Source organism: Delphinus delphis, chromosome 3, assembly GCF_949987515.2.
Source record: "Delphinus delphis chromosome 3, mDelDel1.2, whole genome shotgun sequence".
Taxonomy (NCBI): domain Eukaryota; kingdom Metazoa; phylum Chordata; class Mammalia; order Artiodactyla; family Delphinidae; genus Delphinus; species Delphinus delphis.
Genome location: NC_082685.1, coordinates 84,692,623 through 84,713,483, shown reverse-complemented (window position 1 = coordinate 84,713,483; position 20,861 = coordinate 84,692,623). Strand labels below are relative to the sequence as shown.

At 34.8% G+C, this 20,861-nt stretch overlaps 1 protein-coding gene across 7 annotated transcripts in view; it reads left to right on the top strand.

Annotated features, from left to right (window-relative positions):
- The window catches only part of FER (FER tyrosine kinase), a 468,208-nt gene that overhangs the window by 59,028 nt on the left and 388,319 nt on the right, over positions 1-20,861 (top strand). For all 7 annotated transcript variants that reach the window (XM_069540597.1, XM_069540596.1, XM_069540595.1 and 4 more), the window contains one exon: positions 16,471-16,644. In XM_069540597.1, the coding sequence (XP_069396698.1) occupies positions 16,471-16,644 (174 nt within the window). The remainder of the gene's footprint in view (positions 1-16,470; positions 16,645-20,861) is intronic.

The following is a 20,861-nucleotide window of genomic DNA, read 5'->3' as shown; positions in this document are numbered from 1 at the left end:
TGGCTGGTTGGATTACAAAATAACCCAACAATATGGTGCCTCCAGGAGACTCATCTCAACTCTAAAGACAAACATAGGCTCAAAGCGAAGGGATGGAAGAAGCTACTTCAAGCAAATGGCAGCCAAAAGACAGTGAGTGTCACCATACTCATATCAGACAAAATACAGTAACGAGACAAAGATGGACATTGTATAATAATAAAGGGGGCAACTCATCAAGAAGTCATAACAGTTATTAATATATATGCACCTGACATAGGAGCACCAAAATATATAAAGCAATTATTAACAGACTTAAAGGGAGAAATTGACAGTGATACATGATAGTGGGGGCCTTTAACACCCCAATTACATCAATGAATAGATCATCAAGACAAAAAGTCCACAAGGAAACAGCAGCCTTAAATGAAACTTTAGATCAGATGGAGTTGTTAGATTTATATAAAACATTCCATCCCAAAGCAGCAAAATGCATATTCTTCTTGAGTGCACATGAAACACTCTCAAGGATAGACCATATGTTGGGCACAAACAGTCTCAATAAATTTAAGGAGATTGAAATCATATCAAGCATCTTTCTAATAACAGTGGTATGAAAGAAACTAGAGATCAATTACAAGAAGAAAGATGGAAAAATGACAGATATGTGGAGATTAAACAGCATGTTCCTGAGTAACTATTGGATCAATGAAGAAATCAAAGGAGAAATAAAAAAAATACCTGGTGACAAATAAAATTCAAATAAGACACACCAAAAATCTATGGATTTTGCCAAAAGCGCAGTACTAAGTGGAAGTTTATAGCAATACAGGCCTGCTTCAAGGCACAAGAAAAATCTCAAACAATCTAACCTTACATGTAAAGGAACTAGAAAAAGAAGAAAAAACACAGTCCAAAGTCAGTAGAAGGAAGGAAATAAAGATCAGAGCAGAAGTAAATGAAGTACAGACTAAAAAGAAAATAGAAAAGATCAATTAAACTAAGACCTTGTTCTTTGAAAAAGTAAACAATATTGACAAACCTTTAGCTAGACTCACTAGGAAAAAAGAGAGAAGGCTCTGGTAAATAAAATCAGAAACGAAAGAGGAGAAATAGCAGTGGATACCATAGAAATACAAAGGATTATGAGAGAATATTATAAACTGCCATACACCAACAAGTTGGACAACCTAGAAGAAATGGATAAAAATTTCAATCATACCATACAATCTTCCAAGACTGAATCACAAAGAAATAGAAAATCTGAATAGACTGATCAATAGGAGATTGAAACAGTAATCAAAAATATCACCGGCTTCCCTGGTGGCGTAGTGGTTGAGAATCCGCCTGCTGATGCAGGGGACACGGGTTTGTGCCCCAGTCCACGAAGATCCCACATGCCATGGAGTGGCTGGGCCTGTGAGCCATGGCCACTGAGCCTGCGCGTCCGGAGCCTGTGCTCTGCAACAGGAGAGGCCACAACAGTGAGAGGCCCGCATGCCGCAAAAAAAAAAAAAAGTCCCCCAAAACAAAGTCCAGAACCAGACGGCTTCACTGAAGATTCAAAGAAAATTTAATAACTGTCCTTCTCAAATTCTTCTAAAAAATTGAAGAGGAGGGAATGCCTCAACTCATTTTATGAGGCCAACATTACTCAGATGCCAAAACCAGACAAGGACAACACAAAAAAAGAAAATTACAGGGCATTATCTCTGATGAACATACTTGCAAAATTCCTAAACAAAATATTAGTAAACCAAATAAACAATACAGCTGATCCTTGAACAATGCAGGTTTTGAACTCAGAGGTCCACTTATACATGGGTTTTTTTTCTGTAGTAAATACAGCACTATATGGTATGTGTTTGGTTGAATCCACTGGTGTGGAACCATGGATATGGAGGGCCAACTGTGGTACTTGAGTATCAAGCAGGTTTTGGTGTCTGTGGCAAATCCTGGAACCAATCCCCCTTGGATACTGAGGGACAGATGTACATTAAAAGGATCATACACCATAATCAAGTATGATTTATTCCAGGGATTCAAGTATGATTTATTCCAGGGATGCAAGTATGGTTTGACATCCACAATTTAATCAATGTGATTCACCACATTAATAAAATGAAGGATAAAAATCATATGATCATCTCAATTGGTGCAGAAAAAGCATTTGACGAGACTCAGAACCCATTTATGATAAAAACTCTCAATAAAATATGTATAGAAGGAATGTATGGCAATATAGTAAAGGACATATATGACAAATTCACTGCTAACATCATATTCAAAGGTGAAAAATTGAAAGCAAATCCCTCTAAGATCAGAAACAAGATGATGATGCCCACTCTCATACTTTTATTCAACAAAGTATTGGAAGTCCAACCCACAGCAATCAGGCAAGAAAAAGAAATAAAAAGCATCCAAATTGGAAAGGAAGAAGTAAATCCATCACTATTTGCAAATTTCGTGATGTTATATATAGAAAACCCTAAAGACTCCATCAAAAAACTATTAGAAATAGTCAATGAGTACAATAAAGTTGCTGGGTACAAAATTAATATAAAACAAAAATCTTTTGTGTTCCTATATACTAACAACAAACTAGCAGAATGAGAAATTGAGAAAAGAATACCATTTACAAGTGAAACAAAAAGAATAAAATACCAAGGAATAAATTTTTCCAAGGATGTGAAAGACGTACACTGAAAATTATAAGACGTTGAAAAAAATTAAAGATGACACAAAGAAATGGCAGGATATTCTATGCTCATGGACTGGAAAAATTAAGATTGTTAAAATGTCCCTATTACATTAAACAATGTGTGGCTTCAATGTAATACCTATCAAATTCCCAAGGACATTTTTCACAGAAATAGAACAAAAAAATCCTAAAATTTATATGGAACCAAAAAGACCCTGAATAGCTAAAGCAATCCTGAGAAGAGAGAACAAAACTGGAGGCATCACACTCCCTGACTTCAACTTATATCACAAAGCTATTGTAATTAAAACAGCATTGTATTGGCAGAACATTGGACACATAGATCAGTGGAACAGAATTGTGAGCCCAGAAATAAACCCACACATATATGTATAATTAATTTATGACAAAGGAGGAAAGAACATACAATGGAGAAAGAATAGTCTCCTCAATAAATTGTGTTGGGAAAATGGATAGCCACATACAAAAGAATGAAACTAGACCACTATCCTACACCACATACAAAAATCAACTCCAAATGTATTAAAGACTTGAATATAAAACCTGAAACCATAAAATTCCTAGAAGAAAACATAGTATACTTTTTGACATTGGTCTTAGCATATCCTTCTGGATGTGTCTCCTCAGGGAAGGGAAATAAAAGCAAAAAAAAAAAAAAATCAAAAAACAAAAAACACAAATGAGACTACATCAAATTAAAAAGCTTCTGCCCTGCAAAGGAAAGCATCAACAAAATGAAAAGACAACCTACCAACTGGGAGAAGATATTTGCAAATCATATACCCATTAAGAGGCTAATATTCAAAATATATAAAGAACTCATACAACTCAACAACAACAAAAAATGACCTAATTAAAAAATGGGCAGAGGATCATAATAGACATTTTTCCAAAGAATACACATAAATGGTCAATGGGTACATGAAAAGATGCTCAATATCACTAATCATCAAGGAAATGCACATCAAAACCATAATTAAGTATCATCTCATGCCTGTTTGAATGGTTATTATCAAAAAAGGCAAGAAACAAGTGTTAGAGAGGATGTGAAGAAGAGGGAATCTTTGTATACTGTTGATGGTAATGTGAATTGGTGCAGCTACTATGGAAAACAGTATGGAGATTCTTCAAAAAAATTAAGACTAGAACTACCATATGACTCAGCTGTTCCACTTCTGGGTATTTATCACAAGAATATGAAAACACTAATTTTAAAAGATATATGCACCCCTCTGTTTATCACAGCATTATTTACAATAGGCAAGATATGGAAACAACCTAAGTGCCCACCAACAGATGAATGGATAAAGAAGATGCGATATATATCTATATCTATATATCTATATATATAAAATCATACTGTAGTGTATACAGAAATAGAAATATAGTACACATGAAACATATAATGTTACAAACCAGCAAAAAAAAAAAATAGGAACTTACAACTCAAGACCAAAAAACCAAACAATCCATTTATAAGATGGGCAGAGGATCTGAATAAACATTTCTCCAAAGAAGACATACAAATGGTCATAACTTGGTACAGTTACTTTGGAAAACAGTATGGAGGTTCCTCAAAAAATTAAAATAGAATGACCGTATGATCCAGCAATTCCATTTCTGAGTATGCATCTGAAGGAAATTAAATTATCATCTTGAAGAGATATGTATGCCCCCATGTTCATTGCAGCATTATTTATAATAGCCAAGATATGGAAATAACCTAAGTGTCCATCAGTGGATGACTGGGTAAAGAAAATATGGTATATATATATGCAATGAAATATTATTCAATCATAAAAAAGTAAATCCTGCCTTTTGCAACAACATGGATAGACCTTGAGGTCATTATGCTAAGTGAAATAAGTCAGACATAAAACAAGCACATTTAGGAATTCAGAAAATCTTTTGAAATAATGCATTTTATGTAAAAAACAGTATGTTATGATATAATATTAGTGTTATTTACTATAACACTTAACATTCTGAAAAATGTTCTAAAACTTAAAGTCCCAAACCAGTCATTTGTTTTCCTGGAGCATAAAGAAATGTGTACTGTCAGTGTTAAAGTGGTACTATTTCTAATTATCCAGTGTGATATTGGGGTTGGTTAGGTAAGAAGATGATTTATTTCTTAATTGTTCTGTTTAGGAAGATTTGAAGTGTGGTTCATTATTCTAGTTAGAAATTCAAATACAGTGAGAGGCCTCTTTCTTTTTTATCTTCATTTCTTCTAACAGACTGTGTCATATCAAGAATGACTCATTAATCTTGGCCTAGAAGGACTTCTTCACTTTAGCTGTTTGTTATTCATGCTACAAAGTAGGTGGCCTACAGAGAGTAGATGGCTTTTCCCTATAGCTCTTAAGCTTGTAATTTAATGATAAAGTACTAAATACAGATTAATGTAATATGTAACCAGTTTATAAGGTACTCTCATCAGTTTAGTTTAGATGTTGTTCTCAAAGTAGTCCTTCATTGCAAGGGTCTTTAGGTTCCTATACTTCTGTATCCTCCAGACTTCTTAGGTTGTTTCCAGTCTAGCACAGTAAGAGGTAGATTTGGGTTGAAGCTGAGCTCTTCCATTCGTTAGCTGTATGATCTTGGACAGATTACTTAATCTCTCCGACACCATTTATAAGATGAAGATATGTGTCTCAGACTGTTGATGTAAGGGGTGAATAAGAAAAAGCCTATGAGTGTATCAGAGGTAGACAGTGTTGGAGAGGAGGAGTAAAGGGCCGTCTTGACAAGCAAGGTTAGCTTTAATAGGGGTGGAGTTGGGGAGAAGTAATGGAGAACATCAAACTCACCTCTTGGTTCTGTATTACACAGGATATGAGAAAAGAAAACAACATTTCTTTGGTAGAGCTTCAAAAGGGAGTATCCTAAGTCTACAGTCTGGTTCATACCTTCTGGAAACAAATGCAGAGCTTTAACTTTTTTTTCCCCCCAGAAGTCTATTTGAGAGGCTTTCAAAAAAGATAAGATTGAGCAGTAGCTGGAAGAACTGGTTGGATTGGTGAAGGCAAAGGCTTTGCTTTTGTAAAAAATGTTGAGTTGAAAGAGCCAGTCAAGGAAATTTTGGGGATACAGGAAATAGGGAATAACAGAACCACTTCTCTAGGACATGGATGGGGAATGGGAGTGGGATGCAGCAGGGTGGAGAACAGGAATATTACCCAGAAACTAGAGGGAAGTAGGCAAACATCTCTTTACTGTAATTTATTGTTTTCTTTAAAATTTTCAAATAGGCCATCCCTGTATTAACAAAGATCCACTAGAGCTGGATCAACAAAGCAGTCTTCTGTGGACATGAGCAACAGAGGTCAATGAGTTTATGAGGATGATGAGGGAAGTAGCTAAGTAGAGAACAACCACAGGGTGTTGGAGCTGGAAGAGACTGTGGAGGTCTTTAATTCAACCTGTAACTTTTGGTAGGATAGACTGCTGAGCTTATGTGATTTACTTCTGAAGGACAAAGATGACTCTGGCCAGTTATCTTTGTTCCTCAGAAGAACAAGAAGAGTGGCCTTTAAGTCCAAGAAGAACACAAGCAATTGAGGGGCACTGAGTCTAGAAAATTTGAAGAAAAAGTATTAGAAAAGAAAAGGTAATATAGTTTCCTTCGTGGTCTGAATCTGTGCTTTAAACATCTTTATTGGAGTATAATTGCTTTACAATGGTGTGTTAGTTTCTGCTTTATACGAAAGTAAATCAGCTGTACATATACATATATCCCCATATCTCCTCCCTCTTGCGTCTCCCTCCCTTTGTTTTCTTTTTGGCTATGCTGTGTGGCATGCGGGATCTTAGTTTCCCAACCAGGGGTCGAACCTGTGACCCTTGCATTGGGAGTGCAGAGTCTTAACCACTAGATTGTCAGGGAAGTCCCTGTTTAGACTTACACTTTTTTGGTAGCAGTAGCAATATTCTGGTAGTCATAATGGCTTTCTTCTTACTGCTGAGATTGGGCAATGACTGAGATGATGTGGCTCAGCATATTTGGTACCACTCTTTAGAACCCAGATATTGACTTTGATTATTTTGATTCTATTTTATTTAAAAATATTTAGTCATTTTTTTTGTCTACATAGTATTTTTATTCAGGATTTGTTTTGATTGTGATGTTAGTGTTTGATAATATGAGAATTTATAGTACTTGAATAACAGGGTCTAAAAAGTTTCAACCCTTTCTTTCTTTTTTAATAAATTTATTTTTAATTTATTTATTTTTGGCTGCATTGGGTCTTCATTGCTGTGCACGGGCTTTCTTTAGTTGTGGCAAGCAGGGGCTTCTCTTTGTTGCGGTGTGTGGGCTTCTCATTGCGGTGGCTTCTCTTGTTGCAGAGCACGGGTTCTAGGCGTGGGGGCTTCAGTAGTTGTGGCAGGCAGGCTCAGTTCTAGAGCACAGGCTCAGTAGTTGTGGCGCACAGGCTTAGTTGCTCTGCAGCATGTGGGATCTTCCCGGACCTGGGATTGAACCCATATCCCCTGCATGGGCAGGCAGATTCTTAACCACTGTGCCACGAGGGAAGTCCCTCAACCGTTTCATTGTTAGAAAGGCTTAATTAGAGAAGCCGAAATCCCCTGAAATTAAAGGACATATTTAACTCAGATGATCCATTTCTTGCTCACTCACTAAGTAAACTCAGTCCTTTGGTTCTTTGCAAATCTCCACCAGATGAGATCATACCTGTAGAGATTTCTGGATACTGGGATATAAACCATGCAGAGGAGACTAGTCAATTCCTGCTATATTTACAGGGGAGGAAATTTTAAATGCTGTAAGAAAAAAATAAGTTATCCAGAAACTCATCAAAATGAGTTATAGAATTGATGGGTTTCATATATGTAATCAGTTTGTGAAAACTATTATATTATCATTATAAAACATTTGAATGTTGGAAGGCTGTTTGACTCAGATACGGTACTGATAGTGTGGGGTTTTTTTTTTGTTTGTTTGTTTTCATGCTTCTTGTGCTGGGATTTATTGAGCTTCTTGATTCTGTGGATTTTTCATTTTCATCAAGTTTTGAATATTTTCAGCCATTATTTCTTCAAATACTTTTCCTATTCCTCTCTGTCTCCTATGATGTTTCTAATTATACACATATTAGATCTCTAAAAGTCCTAAAGTTCAGTGATACTCTGTTTATTAAAAAAATTTTTTTTTTCTCTCTGCTTCATTTTTGATAGTTTGTGTTGCTATGTGTTGTTGAGTTTTGTTTGGGGACACAGTTACGTTACTTGGAAAGAGTTTGATCTTTTGGATTCTGAGTTTAAGATTTGTTAGGCAGGACCAGAACAGTGTTAACTCCAGGGCTAATTACTCCCCACTAGGACGGTAAAACTTTTTTGACTATTCTACCCCATGCCCCATAAATTTTGAGTTTTTCCGTGTGGCTGGTGGGAACGGGCAGTATTTCCAACCATGGGTGAGCACCAGGTCCTGTTCCCTTTAGTCTTTTCAGCCAGTTCTTTGCCCAGCTCCTGTAGTTTTCTCCCGGGCATGCACTGATCAGTGTTGTGCTGAATCCTGGATGGAGCGGGGCTCACTGCAGATCTCTGGGCTTCTCTCTGTGTACCTCTGTCCTCTCCAGTAGTCTGTCCCATGAACTCTAGTTGCCTTGCTCTTTCCTGACTCTCAGCTTTGTCTCCTCACCCCAGGGATTCTGCTGGTGTCTCCTTCAGTTTCTCCTTCCTGTGCTGCAGTCTCTCAAGTCAGTAAGTCAGGGCAATTGTAGGGCTCACCTTGTTTGTTTCCTTTTCTTGGTGATCACTGTTCTTCTTTGGCTGATAAACAGTGTCTTGAAAACTGTTGTTCCATATCTTTTGTCCATTTTTTGCTTGTTTCAGGTAGAAGGGTAAATTTGGTCCCTGTTACTCCATCTTGGCTGATCTTATTTTTAAAGATTTTCCCAGTAGCATTTTATTTTTCTTCTGGGAAGACGTAATTAGCACTTAAGAAATCAGACTACATATTTAGAATTTAAGATAATTCAGATCAGGTGAGGGTTTGCATTATTATTTTAATAAAAAAATGTAAACAAGTATAAGCTATGTGAGGCCCAGAGAGTTTTCTTCTTGACCTTTTAATTTAACCCCTGTAATGGCCAAGTCCCCTGCCTAAAATTTCTGATTGGGCATTGTAATTGGTATATATCAAACTTTTTACTATGACTTCTAAGTCTGTTTATCTCTGATTTTCTCCCTGTACTTCCCTTAAGAAAATAACTCCAGGAAGACAACTGGGGCAGTTTTAGGCCTTTCACTTCTCTTTGGGATTCCAGCCCTGTGCTGCCTGCTGTCCAATATATGAAAAGAGTGTCATACATGATGCCCCATTTTCTAGTTGTTTTCAATGGGAAGATGAGTTTGATTCCAGTTAGTAAAGTATGTCATGGTCAGAAGAGGTCCTTTACTTTGCTGGTTATTTTATCTCCTCTTTCTAACATTGTTCCTGGTACAAAGGAATCAATCAGTCAATCAAGAAAACCAGTGTTTTCTTGTTTCCTTCATCTCATTTCTGAGTACCTGATAATATGCATGATTAATTTGTTAATTACAATTACTAATATATGGAAATATAAGCAGTGTGATAGGATCTTTACATTTCATACCTGTTGCTATTATATATACCTGAATGGAATAAATTACTTTCTGTGGAAAATTCTAACATTTAATTTTTAAAAATTAATTTAGACTATTTCCCCAAAGTAAGTTAAACTAGTGAGTTTTTACCACTTTATGGAGGAGCTGCTAATATTTCCTACTACCTTTGAGTAGATATTGTTTTATATTTTTCACACTATCACGTAATGATTAAAAAATAACTCATCTTGTTCTGTATTATTTTATTTTAGATATAGTTTTGGCTTGTAGTGTGATGATTGTTCCCTGTTCCATATGAGAGCTGCAATTTAATTACATGGAAGCATCTGTCCTAAATTTGGAGTGATGTAAAGGCTGGTGTTTCGTATTTTAGTAAGCCCTATGTTTAGAAGTGCTATCGTGGTGTTAGGTCACAGTGTGTATGTATTTTGAGCAGCTTGTGGATGGAATTTGAGTTGGAATTGAGTGGATGGAATTGAGAAATAATTTTGTTTTGGATTAGTTCTAATATTTACATTTTTACAAGGCATTTCAGGTTAGTATTTTGAGCAGCTTGTGGATGGAATTTGAGTTGGAATTGAGTGGATGGAATTGAGAAATAATTTTGTTTTGGATTAGTTCTAATATTTACATTTTTACAAGGCATTTCAGGTTTGAGGAGAAAAAAATAATTTGTTATCTTTTCCACATTTCATGTATAGTCATCCTAATTTTCTTCTCTGTATTTTTTTTTTTAATGCATATGCCCACACAAGACATTTATTTCACTTACAGAAATAACTTTGTACTCTATAAAGTGTTCTGAAATTTGGCTTTTTTACTTAGTTATGTATTCTGGGCTTTCTCTGTATCATTTCACTTGCAGTTACTTTACTTTTTTTAATAGCTGCATATCATTTTATAATTCATTTCTTCAGTTTTTTAAATTGAACTCTTTTTGCTCTTAAGATTGTGATAAATATCCTTATAAATAAAATCTGAATTCTTGTGAAAATATTTTTTGTGAGATAAATTCTAAGAAGTAGAATTTCTGGGTATAAAGTTTGCCCACTTAGAATTTTAGTAGCTATTACCAAATTTGTTTTTCAATAATTTACATTTCCACTAACAGTGCATTAGAGAGCCTGTTCCCATATACACTTACCTACAGTGTGTGGTTGTTTTATTTAATTTTGTCAATCTGATACATGAAAAATAATTTCAAATGGCTTCATTTGTATTTTTTTATTATTAGAAAGGGTAAGCCTTTTCCTTTCAAATCATTATCTTCAGAGGCATCTCAGAAATAATGTTAAATAACATTGCTGATATTAAACAGCTTGGTTTGTGTTTGACTTATATGGGAATACTTCTATGTTTAACTATTAAATATTCATTTTTGAAATGTTCCCAAACTGATTATGAGATGTTTTTCTTTTAATGGGCAATTTTGCGCAATTAATATTTTACTTAAGACTTTTGCATTGGTATTTATAAATGAATTTAATTTTGTAGTATCTTCATCATTTTTTGTTATCTGTGTTATGGTGATTTTAGGAACTTTGTTTTCAGTCTCCATTCTTAGAAACAACTTAGATAATACCAAAGGCATCTGATTCATAAAGGTTTGAAATTATTCATTAGGAAAAAATGTTTGAGCTTTGTACTTTATTAGAGGTATTTTATTGATAATTGATTTATGATAACCATGTATTCCATGGTTATTCGTCTCTTTGAATTTCCTATCTGTAAAAGTTAGGATTCAGTCAGGAAAACAGAACCTACACTAGGTACTTCAATAAATAGGATTTAATTGGGGTAAATATGTTCAAAAGTTTTAGAAGAGCTGAGAGCAAACAGAGAAAGATAAGGCACTTCAGACATTAGTAACTATGTGGAGCCTCTACCATCTGGAAGCCACAAAAGGAGGAGGAGGGCTTATTACAAGCAGAGAGACAGAGGAAAGAAAGAATCTGAGAGGGAGAGAGAAATATATCCTGGCTTCTCCCTTCTTCCTTCCCTTCAGCCTTGTGCCAGTACCTCCCATTGCCCAATAAAGCCAAAAGCCAGTTAGCAAGGGAGAGCCTGGGAAATACAGTTTGCAGAGATCAGGTCCCAGCAGGTAAAGGGCTGGGAATGTACCTGTGAGCAAAAAATGGAATGATCTGTATGCAGTCTCTTGGAATGTCAATTTTGCTAATTTGCATTTCTCTTTAAAAGAAAAAAAAGCTACTTCATTTATTTTCAGATGCTTCTCTCAGTTTTTGCAATTTTGTCTTAATTTATGGTTAGTTCTAAGTGTCGATTTTATATACTTTATTTCCTTTGTTATTTCCTTTGTTATTGTTAAGCTCTCCTTTTTAATGCTGTCAACATTTTTTCTATTTTTATTTTTGTCTAATTAATAAATATTTTTCATTTTTTCTTTTCAATTCCTTCTTTGTACTTTCCTTGGTTTTATATTGTTCTTCCTTTTCTAACTTCTAAAATTGTATTTTAATAAATTTATTTAAAAATTTTCTTACTTAGAAATAGTGTAAAGTTTGTGAATCTGAGCATATTGAACTGTGTATCATGGAGCTTGATGGTCAGTGTTTTATTTACTGTTATTTCTAGGTCTTCTTTTAGTTTAAAAACTTAACTTTTTTGGCCTATGCATTTTTTAGGAATGATTTGATTTTTTTCCTTTAAAAAATTCTGATAAGGATTTTTTCCTTTATTTGAAAGAGGCTAGATAGTGTGGTTAGTATGCACTATTTCTATTTTTGAGGAAATTTATGAAATTTCTTATAGCCCAATATTATCTAATTTTTAAAAATATTCTTTTAAAATAGGTATTTTTAGACCTGTACTATATAGAGTTTTATATATGATGATAGGTCAAACATATTCATTATTAAATTACTTATTCAGGTACTCTGTATTATTATTTTTTTTTAGTCTAGTCTCTCACAGGTAGAGATGAGTATATTTAATTCTACTACTACTTTTGATTTCTCATTGCATTTTCCACCATTTTTGCTTTCTGTTTGGATGTACTGTTTTCTGGAATGAAAAGAATCACAACAGTTATATATTCATTCTGAGTGATATTCTTTGGCAACATACTGTGCCCTTCTTTGTTTTATATTTTGTGTCTAGAATTCAGTTTTTTATCATTTGAATATAATGACTGCTGTATCTTACTGTTCATATTTTTCTGGGGGAGGGGTTTCCCTATCTTTTCTGTTGTTGTTACATGTTATTTTATTCTACTGATGTTTCTCATTTTGTGTATAGTGAAGTTTTTTCCCCTCTGATTTGATAATGTTTTCCTTTTCATAGATGTTTAACACATAAAGTTTACATATAATATTTAACAGATGTGTTTAGTATAATTTTTATTTTGCAGCTTATTTTTAATTTTAATCATTTTAAGTTTCTTTTGTTTTCTTTTTCTAGTGGACAATGTTAACTTTCTTTAAAAATTATTTTTATAATTCAGAAGGTCTATATAGTCTGTTTTTTTCTAAACATTCACTTGTTTAACTTTTGAAACTTAAAAATTATAAGCTTAAATCTGTATCTCTTTATTTACAAATTTTATAACTAAAGCTGTCTATTGACTCTTATGTATGAAAGGTGAGGAAATGAGCATACTTCTTATCCATTGCTCACTCCTGATTTTGTTAGTATCCTTTGGGATTTTTGTCTAGTTTATTATAGTTAAGTTATTCCTACTTTCACATTTTTGTAGCTCTTCTCTCAGAAGTTAAGATACTTTTTTTCTATTTTGTAAACTTAACCACAATGGTTTTATTTTCAAATTGTATTAATATTCTTTGCCTGTGATTAGATTTTTCTAAAATTAACTTCAGATATTTTCACTTTTTATTATTTCTTAACCTGTCTGTAGCTTTCAGCATCAGTGACTCTGACTACTGGTAAAATTCCATTATGAGGAACATTATTAATCCCTTAAGCAGGATTCTGTGTAATAAAGCAATTTGAATGTCTGCAGATGGTCTGCAGATGAGATGGTCTGCAGATAAGGAATTATCTTCCACAAATTATCCTAATCAACAAATAATTTATCTATGCTTTGGCCACTGCTATGCCTGAACTAAAGAGCCATATCTGCAAAGTGCTATATCAGTTTAATTATAAATGTTGAAATGCATCTTTTCTCTTTGTTTGTTTATTAAGCATCTGTTAACGTTTTACTCATCTCTCTTTTTAAGAAATATTCCAGCCATGCGTCTAATTCAAGTTATACACCACCCAAACATTTTCTTGCACACTCACTCATTCCTTTTAGGCCAGTGCTTCTTATTGCATTGTGTGCTGCTCTAATCCCTCTGTTGTTTTATCAGTTGAAGATAGACTTGTTAATTTTCCTTCCCCATCATAATTGGCATTGTTCTATGCTATCTAATTCCAGTTTGAAACAATTAAAAAAATCTTTTAATGGCATATTTTCACTTAATGGTTTTATTCTACATTTGTTCCTCTTTCCCTCCCTCTCACCCTTCCTTCTTTCAAAGAATATTTAGTAGCTATTATTTTAGGCATCACAGGGAATACCTAAAATAGTGAACACAGAGACACAGTACTACCCTTATGGAGCTTCCACTGTAGTTGGGGAGACATTAAAAAAAATGTTATACATACAAATAAATAGTTGTTTTAAGTGCTAAGATAAAGAATAGCAAGCATTAGACCTACATGAGATTTAGCTGATTCCTAAAGGAAGAGGTGGATCTTGCTATGTGAAAGAGAGGATGAGCTCCCAGGAAGAGAGAATGTTTAGGAAATTAAAGGAAGACCAGTGCTACTAGAAGTTATTTAGCAGGGTAGATAATGGCAAAAACAGAAGTTGAAAGGATAGACAGAGGACACATAATCTGAGACACTATAGGTCTTAGAAGGAAGTTTGGATTTTTCTTTAAATGAAAAGGAAAGCCAGTGTAGGATTTTATGCAGGAGATGACAATTTCTTTTGCTACTTTAAGGAGAATGGTTTGGAAAGGAGCATGAGTAGAAGAGAGGACACCAATTAGGAGGTGCTGCAACAGTCTAAGCCAGAGATAATCATATCTTCCAAAAGGGGTGGCAGTGAATATGAAGAGAAGTGGGTAGATTTGTGGTAGACTTTGGAGGGAGAATCAGAAGGAGTTTCTGATGGATTGTTCATGTGCAAGGGTGACTTGAGCTTCAGAAGAACAGAGACTTCTAGGAAGAGAGGGCATATTTATTAGCAGTATTAGGTTGTTTTTAGTAGGATCAAGCCAGGTTTTTGTTACAGATAGAAGACAAGTGGAAAGTTCTGATAAGAAGTATAAGGAGTTTTCTAATCATAGAGCAAGAGTTCTTGAGAGTACAGGATTCTATAGATAGTGTCCTGGGTCAGAATAGGAGATATTGAGGGCAATATGGGGTTGACAGTTGGGGTGATAATATATACCTTGGGAGGTTTTGACTTTGCACAGTGACTGCAGTGAACAGGGCTATTAGACAGGATGAGATGTGCCCTCCTGGGAGGTGAAGGGCAATCTGACCTAGTTGTGTGATCTTTAATGTTAGCTTCTAAGAAGGCTTCTCCCTAGGCTGCAAGGACTCCTACATAGAATCACAAAAATTTATTGCTACAAAGCACTTAGAGAGTATTTGCTTTTTGAAGATAGAGAATATTTGTTTTTTGAGAAAGAAACAGATTCCTCTCACTTTATTTTTGGTAGTCTTAATATTCTGCACATGCTATAACAGTGTTTTTCTAACATGGTATTTTTTAGAGTGAAAATATCAAATGAAAAAGGCAAAGCTACAAGAATTACTAGGGCAATTTAAATTATGTTTTTAATCCACATTTGTATAGTTTTTCTTGTTTTCATCTTTGTTAAATTTAATATTTTAATGGAGGAGCTACATTAGTTTTAAATGGCTTTGTGGTATCGAGCATCTTAGTACTGAGGTTATTGAATTTGAAAGTAAATATGATGAGTTCGTAGGCCATCTATCTTATTTCATGTTCATAATAGCATCTCACAACTAAAAATGACCCTTTTCCCTAAAGAAATGTCCTCAAAGATTACTTTTTTAAAAAAACGTATTGCAGTGTATCAAAAAGCAGGATTACTAAGTTAGACCCTGGTGAGTTCTGACTAAGAATTTGCTTCCTTTAGTCTATACTTTTGATTTAGATACCTATTAAATTTTGATTTAGGATTATTTTGGACTACTAACAGAAACAGAAATTCTGTTCATTCACAGATCAAAGGTAATAGTGTAGAAAATTACTCTTGTGAAATATCTGACACTATACCTTGTCTATTTTTTGTATTTTTACCATGGATCCTCTCTGACCATGGAAAGTCTCCAATACCTGTTTCTGAATAGAATTTTGAAGACCTGTAGTGAAGAGCATTCCTTTTATTTTTTTTCAGTATTAATAAGGTAGAAAGTCTAAAAACAGATGACTTGTTCTTCCAGCAGTATCCATATGCCCACTTGTCCCAAACCCACCATTATGTGTGTCTGCTATTGAGGCAATGTGTTGGGCTAGAAAACTCATTGAGAACTAATGGTATTTATTAAGAAAAGAGATAAGATAGAAATGTAGAGAATACAAGTATTTAAGACATAGAGAGCAAAAGAAGAGCAGGTATAAAGTTTGAGAAGGAATTTTTAGGAAGGGAGGAAGGCAAGCCAGCATGTTGGAAGATGAGAAGCCATAGAAACCAAAAAAGAGGGTTTCAGGAAGAAGTGAGTCAGTAGGATCGGATGCCTCAGAGAAACAGGTTAAGAATGAAGATGGGTAAATTTCTGTTGCATTTGATCATTAGGAAGTGTTAACCTTACTAAGGCAATAGAATGGTTTGGGCAGAAGCAATATATCAGTGTGTTGAAAAACAAACAAGAAGTGGTAAAATGAAGACTGCAAGTGTGGCTTCTCAGAGTCCCTTAATCCTGTCCTAGAATTCTGCAGTCTCTGATTACTGAATTTTGAAGCATTTGTTCTTGAATTTAAAGATATTAAATATGAACCACTCATATAGCTCCTTGCATAATTGCCAGAAACCTGCCATTTTTATATTAATGTAATAATTTGTGTAAAACTAAATATTTAAAGTTCCTGAAGACAGCTAAGTGGAAACCTCTAATACAAGTGCTAATTTTATTTCTTATTTTTTAAAAAGTCTTGGCTACTTATGATTCAGCAGACGGAACAACTTAGTAGGATAATGAAGACACATGCAGAGGACCTAAATTCTGGGCCCTTACACAGGCTCACCATGATGATCAAAGACAAGCAGCAGGTGAAGAAGAGTTATATAGGTGTTCATCAGCAGATAGAGGCAGAGATGATCAAGGTTTGTCTTTCCGTTCTGGAATTCTTTCTTTAATTTGATTTTTAAATTCACTGAAATACTTTATCTTGTTTGACTTTAAAAATTGTTTAGTCACCATTTCCTGGCAAGAAATAGATTTCAGTGTCTCTAATAAGTGGTATCTTATTTTTACTGAATGTACAACATTATTGATTATAAGATATACTGTTACTTTATATACTCTCATGAAAGAAAAAAATGCTGCCAATTAAACGATGATACAATGCTTTCTTATCACTTAGAATTTTTATTTTTTACTCACTGAAATAGCTCTTTTAGGCTTTTAGAAAATTAATTTGCATCGTTTAATTCTATGCATATAATAAAAATAGGCAAAATAAATTAGTTGGAATATTTCTAAATTTTTTTCACAGAGTCTGTCTCTTCTGGATAACTTTTTACAATGGGTTTTGTTATGAAAATTTGCAAATGTACAGAAGAGAGAATAGTTAAATGAACTCCCATTGACCTATCCATCCACATAGTCAATATTTTCTTTCTTTTTTTTTCATCTATACTCTCACCTACTTTTCTTCTACACTGGATAATTTTAAAGAAAATTCCAGTTATTATTTTATCCATAAATATTTTAGTATATATTGCTAAAATAAGTACTCTTTTTAAAAAAACTATGTTATCATTAACCACCTAAAATAACAATAATTCCTTAATATTATTAATTATCCTGACTATGCTCAAATGATTGTTAAATGTTTTTTTACAGTTGTTTCATTTGAATCATGATCCAAACCTGGCTCATATGTTGCATTTGAATAATCTCTTAATCTCTAGGTTCCCCTCACCACCCCACTTTTAAAATGCCATTTATTTGTGGGAGAAACTGGGTAGTTTATTCTATAGCATTTAATTCCTTCATTTTGGATTTTCCTGTTAGCAGCTTGTGATGCAGTTTCACATATTCCTTCATCCTCCTATTTTCTTGCAAACTGGAAGTTAGATCTAGAGACTTGATAAGATTTTGGCTGTTTATTTTGGACAAGAATACATCATAGGTGCTGGTATAGACTTCCTGTTGTTTCATATCAAGAGGTATATAATGTCTGCTTGTTTATCTTCTTCTGATGTTAAACTTGACTAATAGGTTCCAGTGTTGCCAGCCTGCTCAATTAAAAAAGTTTCTTTTCAGCCTTTCCCCTAATAGTTTTAGCAACACTTCATATTCACCGCTTAGATCCATTAGCTCAGTGGAGGTTGTAAAATGGCAATATTTTACTTCTGTCATTTCTGATGCAATTGTTAGCTGGAGTTTTTCAATAAAAATTTTTCCTGTATCAACTATTTGGTTGCCATGAGGTGTAAGGTAGGATAAATTCTTGCTTTTTGATATTAATTTGCCTGTTTGGGACTTCCCTGGTGGTGCAGTGGTTTAGAAGCTGCCTGCCAATGCAGGGGCACAGGTTCGATCCCTGGTCCGGGAAGATCCCACATGCCACGGAGCAGCTAAGCCCATGTGCCACAACTACTGAGCCTGTGCTCTAGAGCCCGTGAGCCACAACTACCGAGCCTACGTGCTGCTACTGAAGCCTGCGTGCCTAGAGCCCGTGCTCTGCAACTAGAGAAGCCACCACAATGGGAAGCCAGTGTACTGCAACAAAGAGTAGTCCCCTCTGGACACAACTAGAGAAAGCCTGCGTGCAGCAATGAAGACCCAACATAGCCCCCCCACCCCCTAAAAAATTGCGTTTGCTGAATAGTGAATTGGTTGTTTAGCAAGTTCAAAAGTTAAGACTTCTAGTTTCCAGACCAGCATGTAAGAAGTTTGGAAGTTGTCCCTCCATCCTAACAACAAGTAAAAAGCTGAACAAACTGAAAAATCAACAACTCTTTCTTAGATCCGTTAGAGAAAGTAGGTCACAGAGCAGATGACTGCCCCCCCCCCACCCCCCCACCAATTGGAGAGACTGACAAGCAAATACAGAGAATCGCAACTTATCAGAACAGCAGCAGTCTTGGGAACCATTGTTGGTTGTAGAAAAACCTGAACTGTAACTGACAAATTCTGGAAGTTCAGTGTGGACATTTCTGAGGGTTACAAACTCCAGGAGGACCCACTCATTGAGGGGCCTTCACACTTGTGAATTTTACCTCCCAAATCCCTATGAGGTTCTCACAGAGAATATAGGAAACAAAAAAAATCTCATGATCCTGGTAGTGGCAGAGGAAAAGGAATAATTTTGACATATGCTAGAACATTCTGTTTTTAACAAGGTCTGTCGTCAGGACAAACTGTTTAGCCAGAACCTAACTGACCTGGGGGAAGGGAAGTACCCAACTCGAGCTCACTCTAGCCATCCTGTCCCATGTAAGGTGGGGTGGGGACTGAGAAGTACATGTGAAGTTCATGGTCCAGAGGTACAGGCTCAGTGAAAGACCAAGACCTAATCAGAGGGCTATAAAATGCTTCTCCTTCCTTGCCAACTTAGCACCACATTAGTACAGTCCTGTTTACCTCAGTTCCTTTTACCCAGTACATTATACCTGACAATCAAGAAGAAAGAGACAAGGCATACCAAGAGGCAGGAAACACAATTGGAAGAGACAGAGCAAGCATCAGAACCAGACATGACAGGGATCTTGGAATTATCAGACTGGGAATTTAAAGCAACTATTAATAATGTGCTAAGAGCTCTAATGAGTAAAGTAGACAGCATACAAGAACAGACGGGCAATGTAAGCAGAAAGATAGAAATCCTAAGCAAGGACCAAGAAGAGATTCTAGAGTTTAGTAACATTATGACAGAAATGAAGAATGACTTTGATGGGCTTATTAAAAGACTGAACACAACTGAAGAAAGAATCTCTGAACTTGAGTTTATGTCAATAGAAATCTCTAAAAGTGAAAAGCAAAGAGAACAAAGACTGAAAAAAAAAGTAAACAGCATAGTCAAGAATTTTGGGACCACTACAAAAGGTGTAACATACATATAATGGGAAGGAGAAGAAAGGGACTGAGGAATAGAAGAAATTTTTGAAACAATGACTGAGAATTTCCCGAAATTAATGTCAGACACCAAATGACAGATCCAGGAAGCTCAGAGAACACCAAGCAGAATGAATGATGAAAAAACCCCTCATAAACCTAGAATTCTGAACCCTGTGAAAATATCCCTCAAAAGTGAAGGAGAAATAAAGTCTTTGTCAGACAAACAAAAATTGATGGAATGTGTTGCCAATAGACTGAGAAGGAAAGTATGATATAGGTCAGAAACTTGGATCTACATAGAGAAAGAAAGAGCATTGGGGAAAGAATGAGTGAAGATAAAATGAAAACTTTTATTTTTCTCATTCTTAATTGATTTAATGGATAATGGTTTATTGAAAACGATAATAGCAACAATGTATTTGATTATGTACACTCATGTATATATCCTGTGTGTGTGTACATATTTTTATGTATGCTTATATATAAGTGAAATGAAAGACAGCCATAATACTTGGGATGGGAAGGAGGAATTAGGATTATTTTGTTATTGTAAGGTATTTACACTATGCATGAAGTGGTATAGTGTTATTTGAAAGTAGGAGTGGATTAGTTATAAATGTATGTTGCAAACTCTAGGGCAGCCACTAAAAAAAGCAAAAAAAAAGTATACCTAGTATGCTAAGAAATGATAGAGAATAGAATCACATAAAGTACTCAATTAAAACCACAAAGACAGAAAAATAGTGGAAGACAAAAATTGGAACAACTAATAAGGGTAACAAATAGGAAACAGTGACAAATATGGTAGATACTAATCCAAGTATATCAATAATTACTTTGAAGGTCAGTGGTCTTAATGAACCAATTAAAAGACAGATATTGCCAGACTGGATAAAAAAACAAAACACAACTGTATGTTGTCTACAAGAAAACCACTTTATATATAAAGACACATATAGATTAATAGTAAATGGATGGAGAAAGATATACCATACTAACCCTAATCAAAAGAAAGTGGGAGTAGCTATATTAATTGCAGACAGGACAGACTTCAAAGTAAAGAAATTTATCAGGGATAAAGAGGGGAATTACATAATGTTGAAGGGGTTAGTTCTCCAGGAAGACACTGTAATCCTTAACATATATGTGCCTAACAACATAGCATCAAAATACTGATAGAACCACAAAAAGTGTTAGAATTGTAAGGAGAAATGGATGAACCACTATTATAGTTGGAGAATTCAGCACCCTCCCC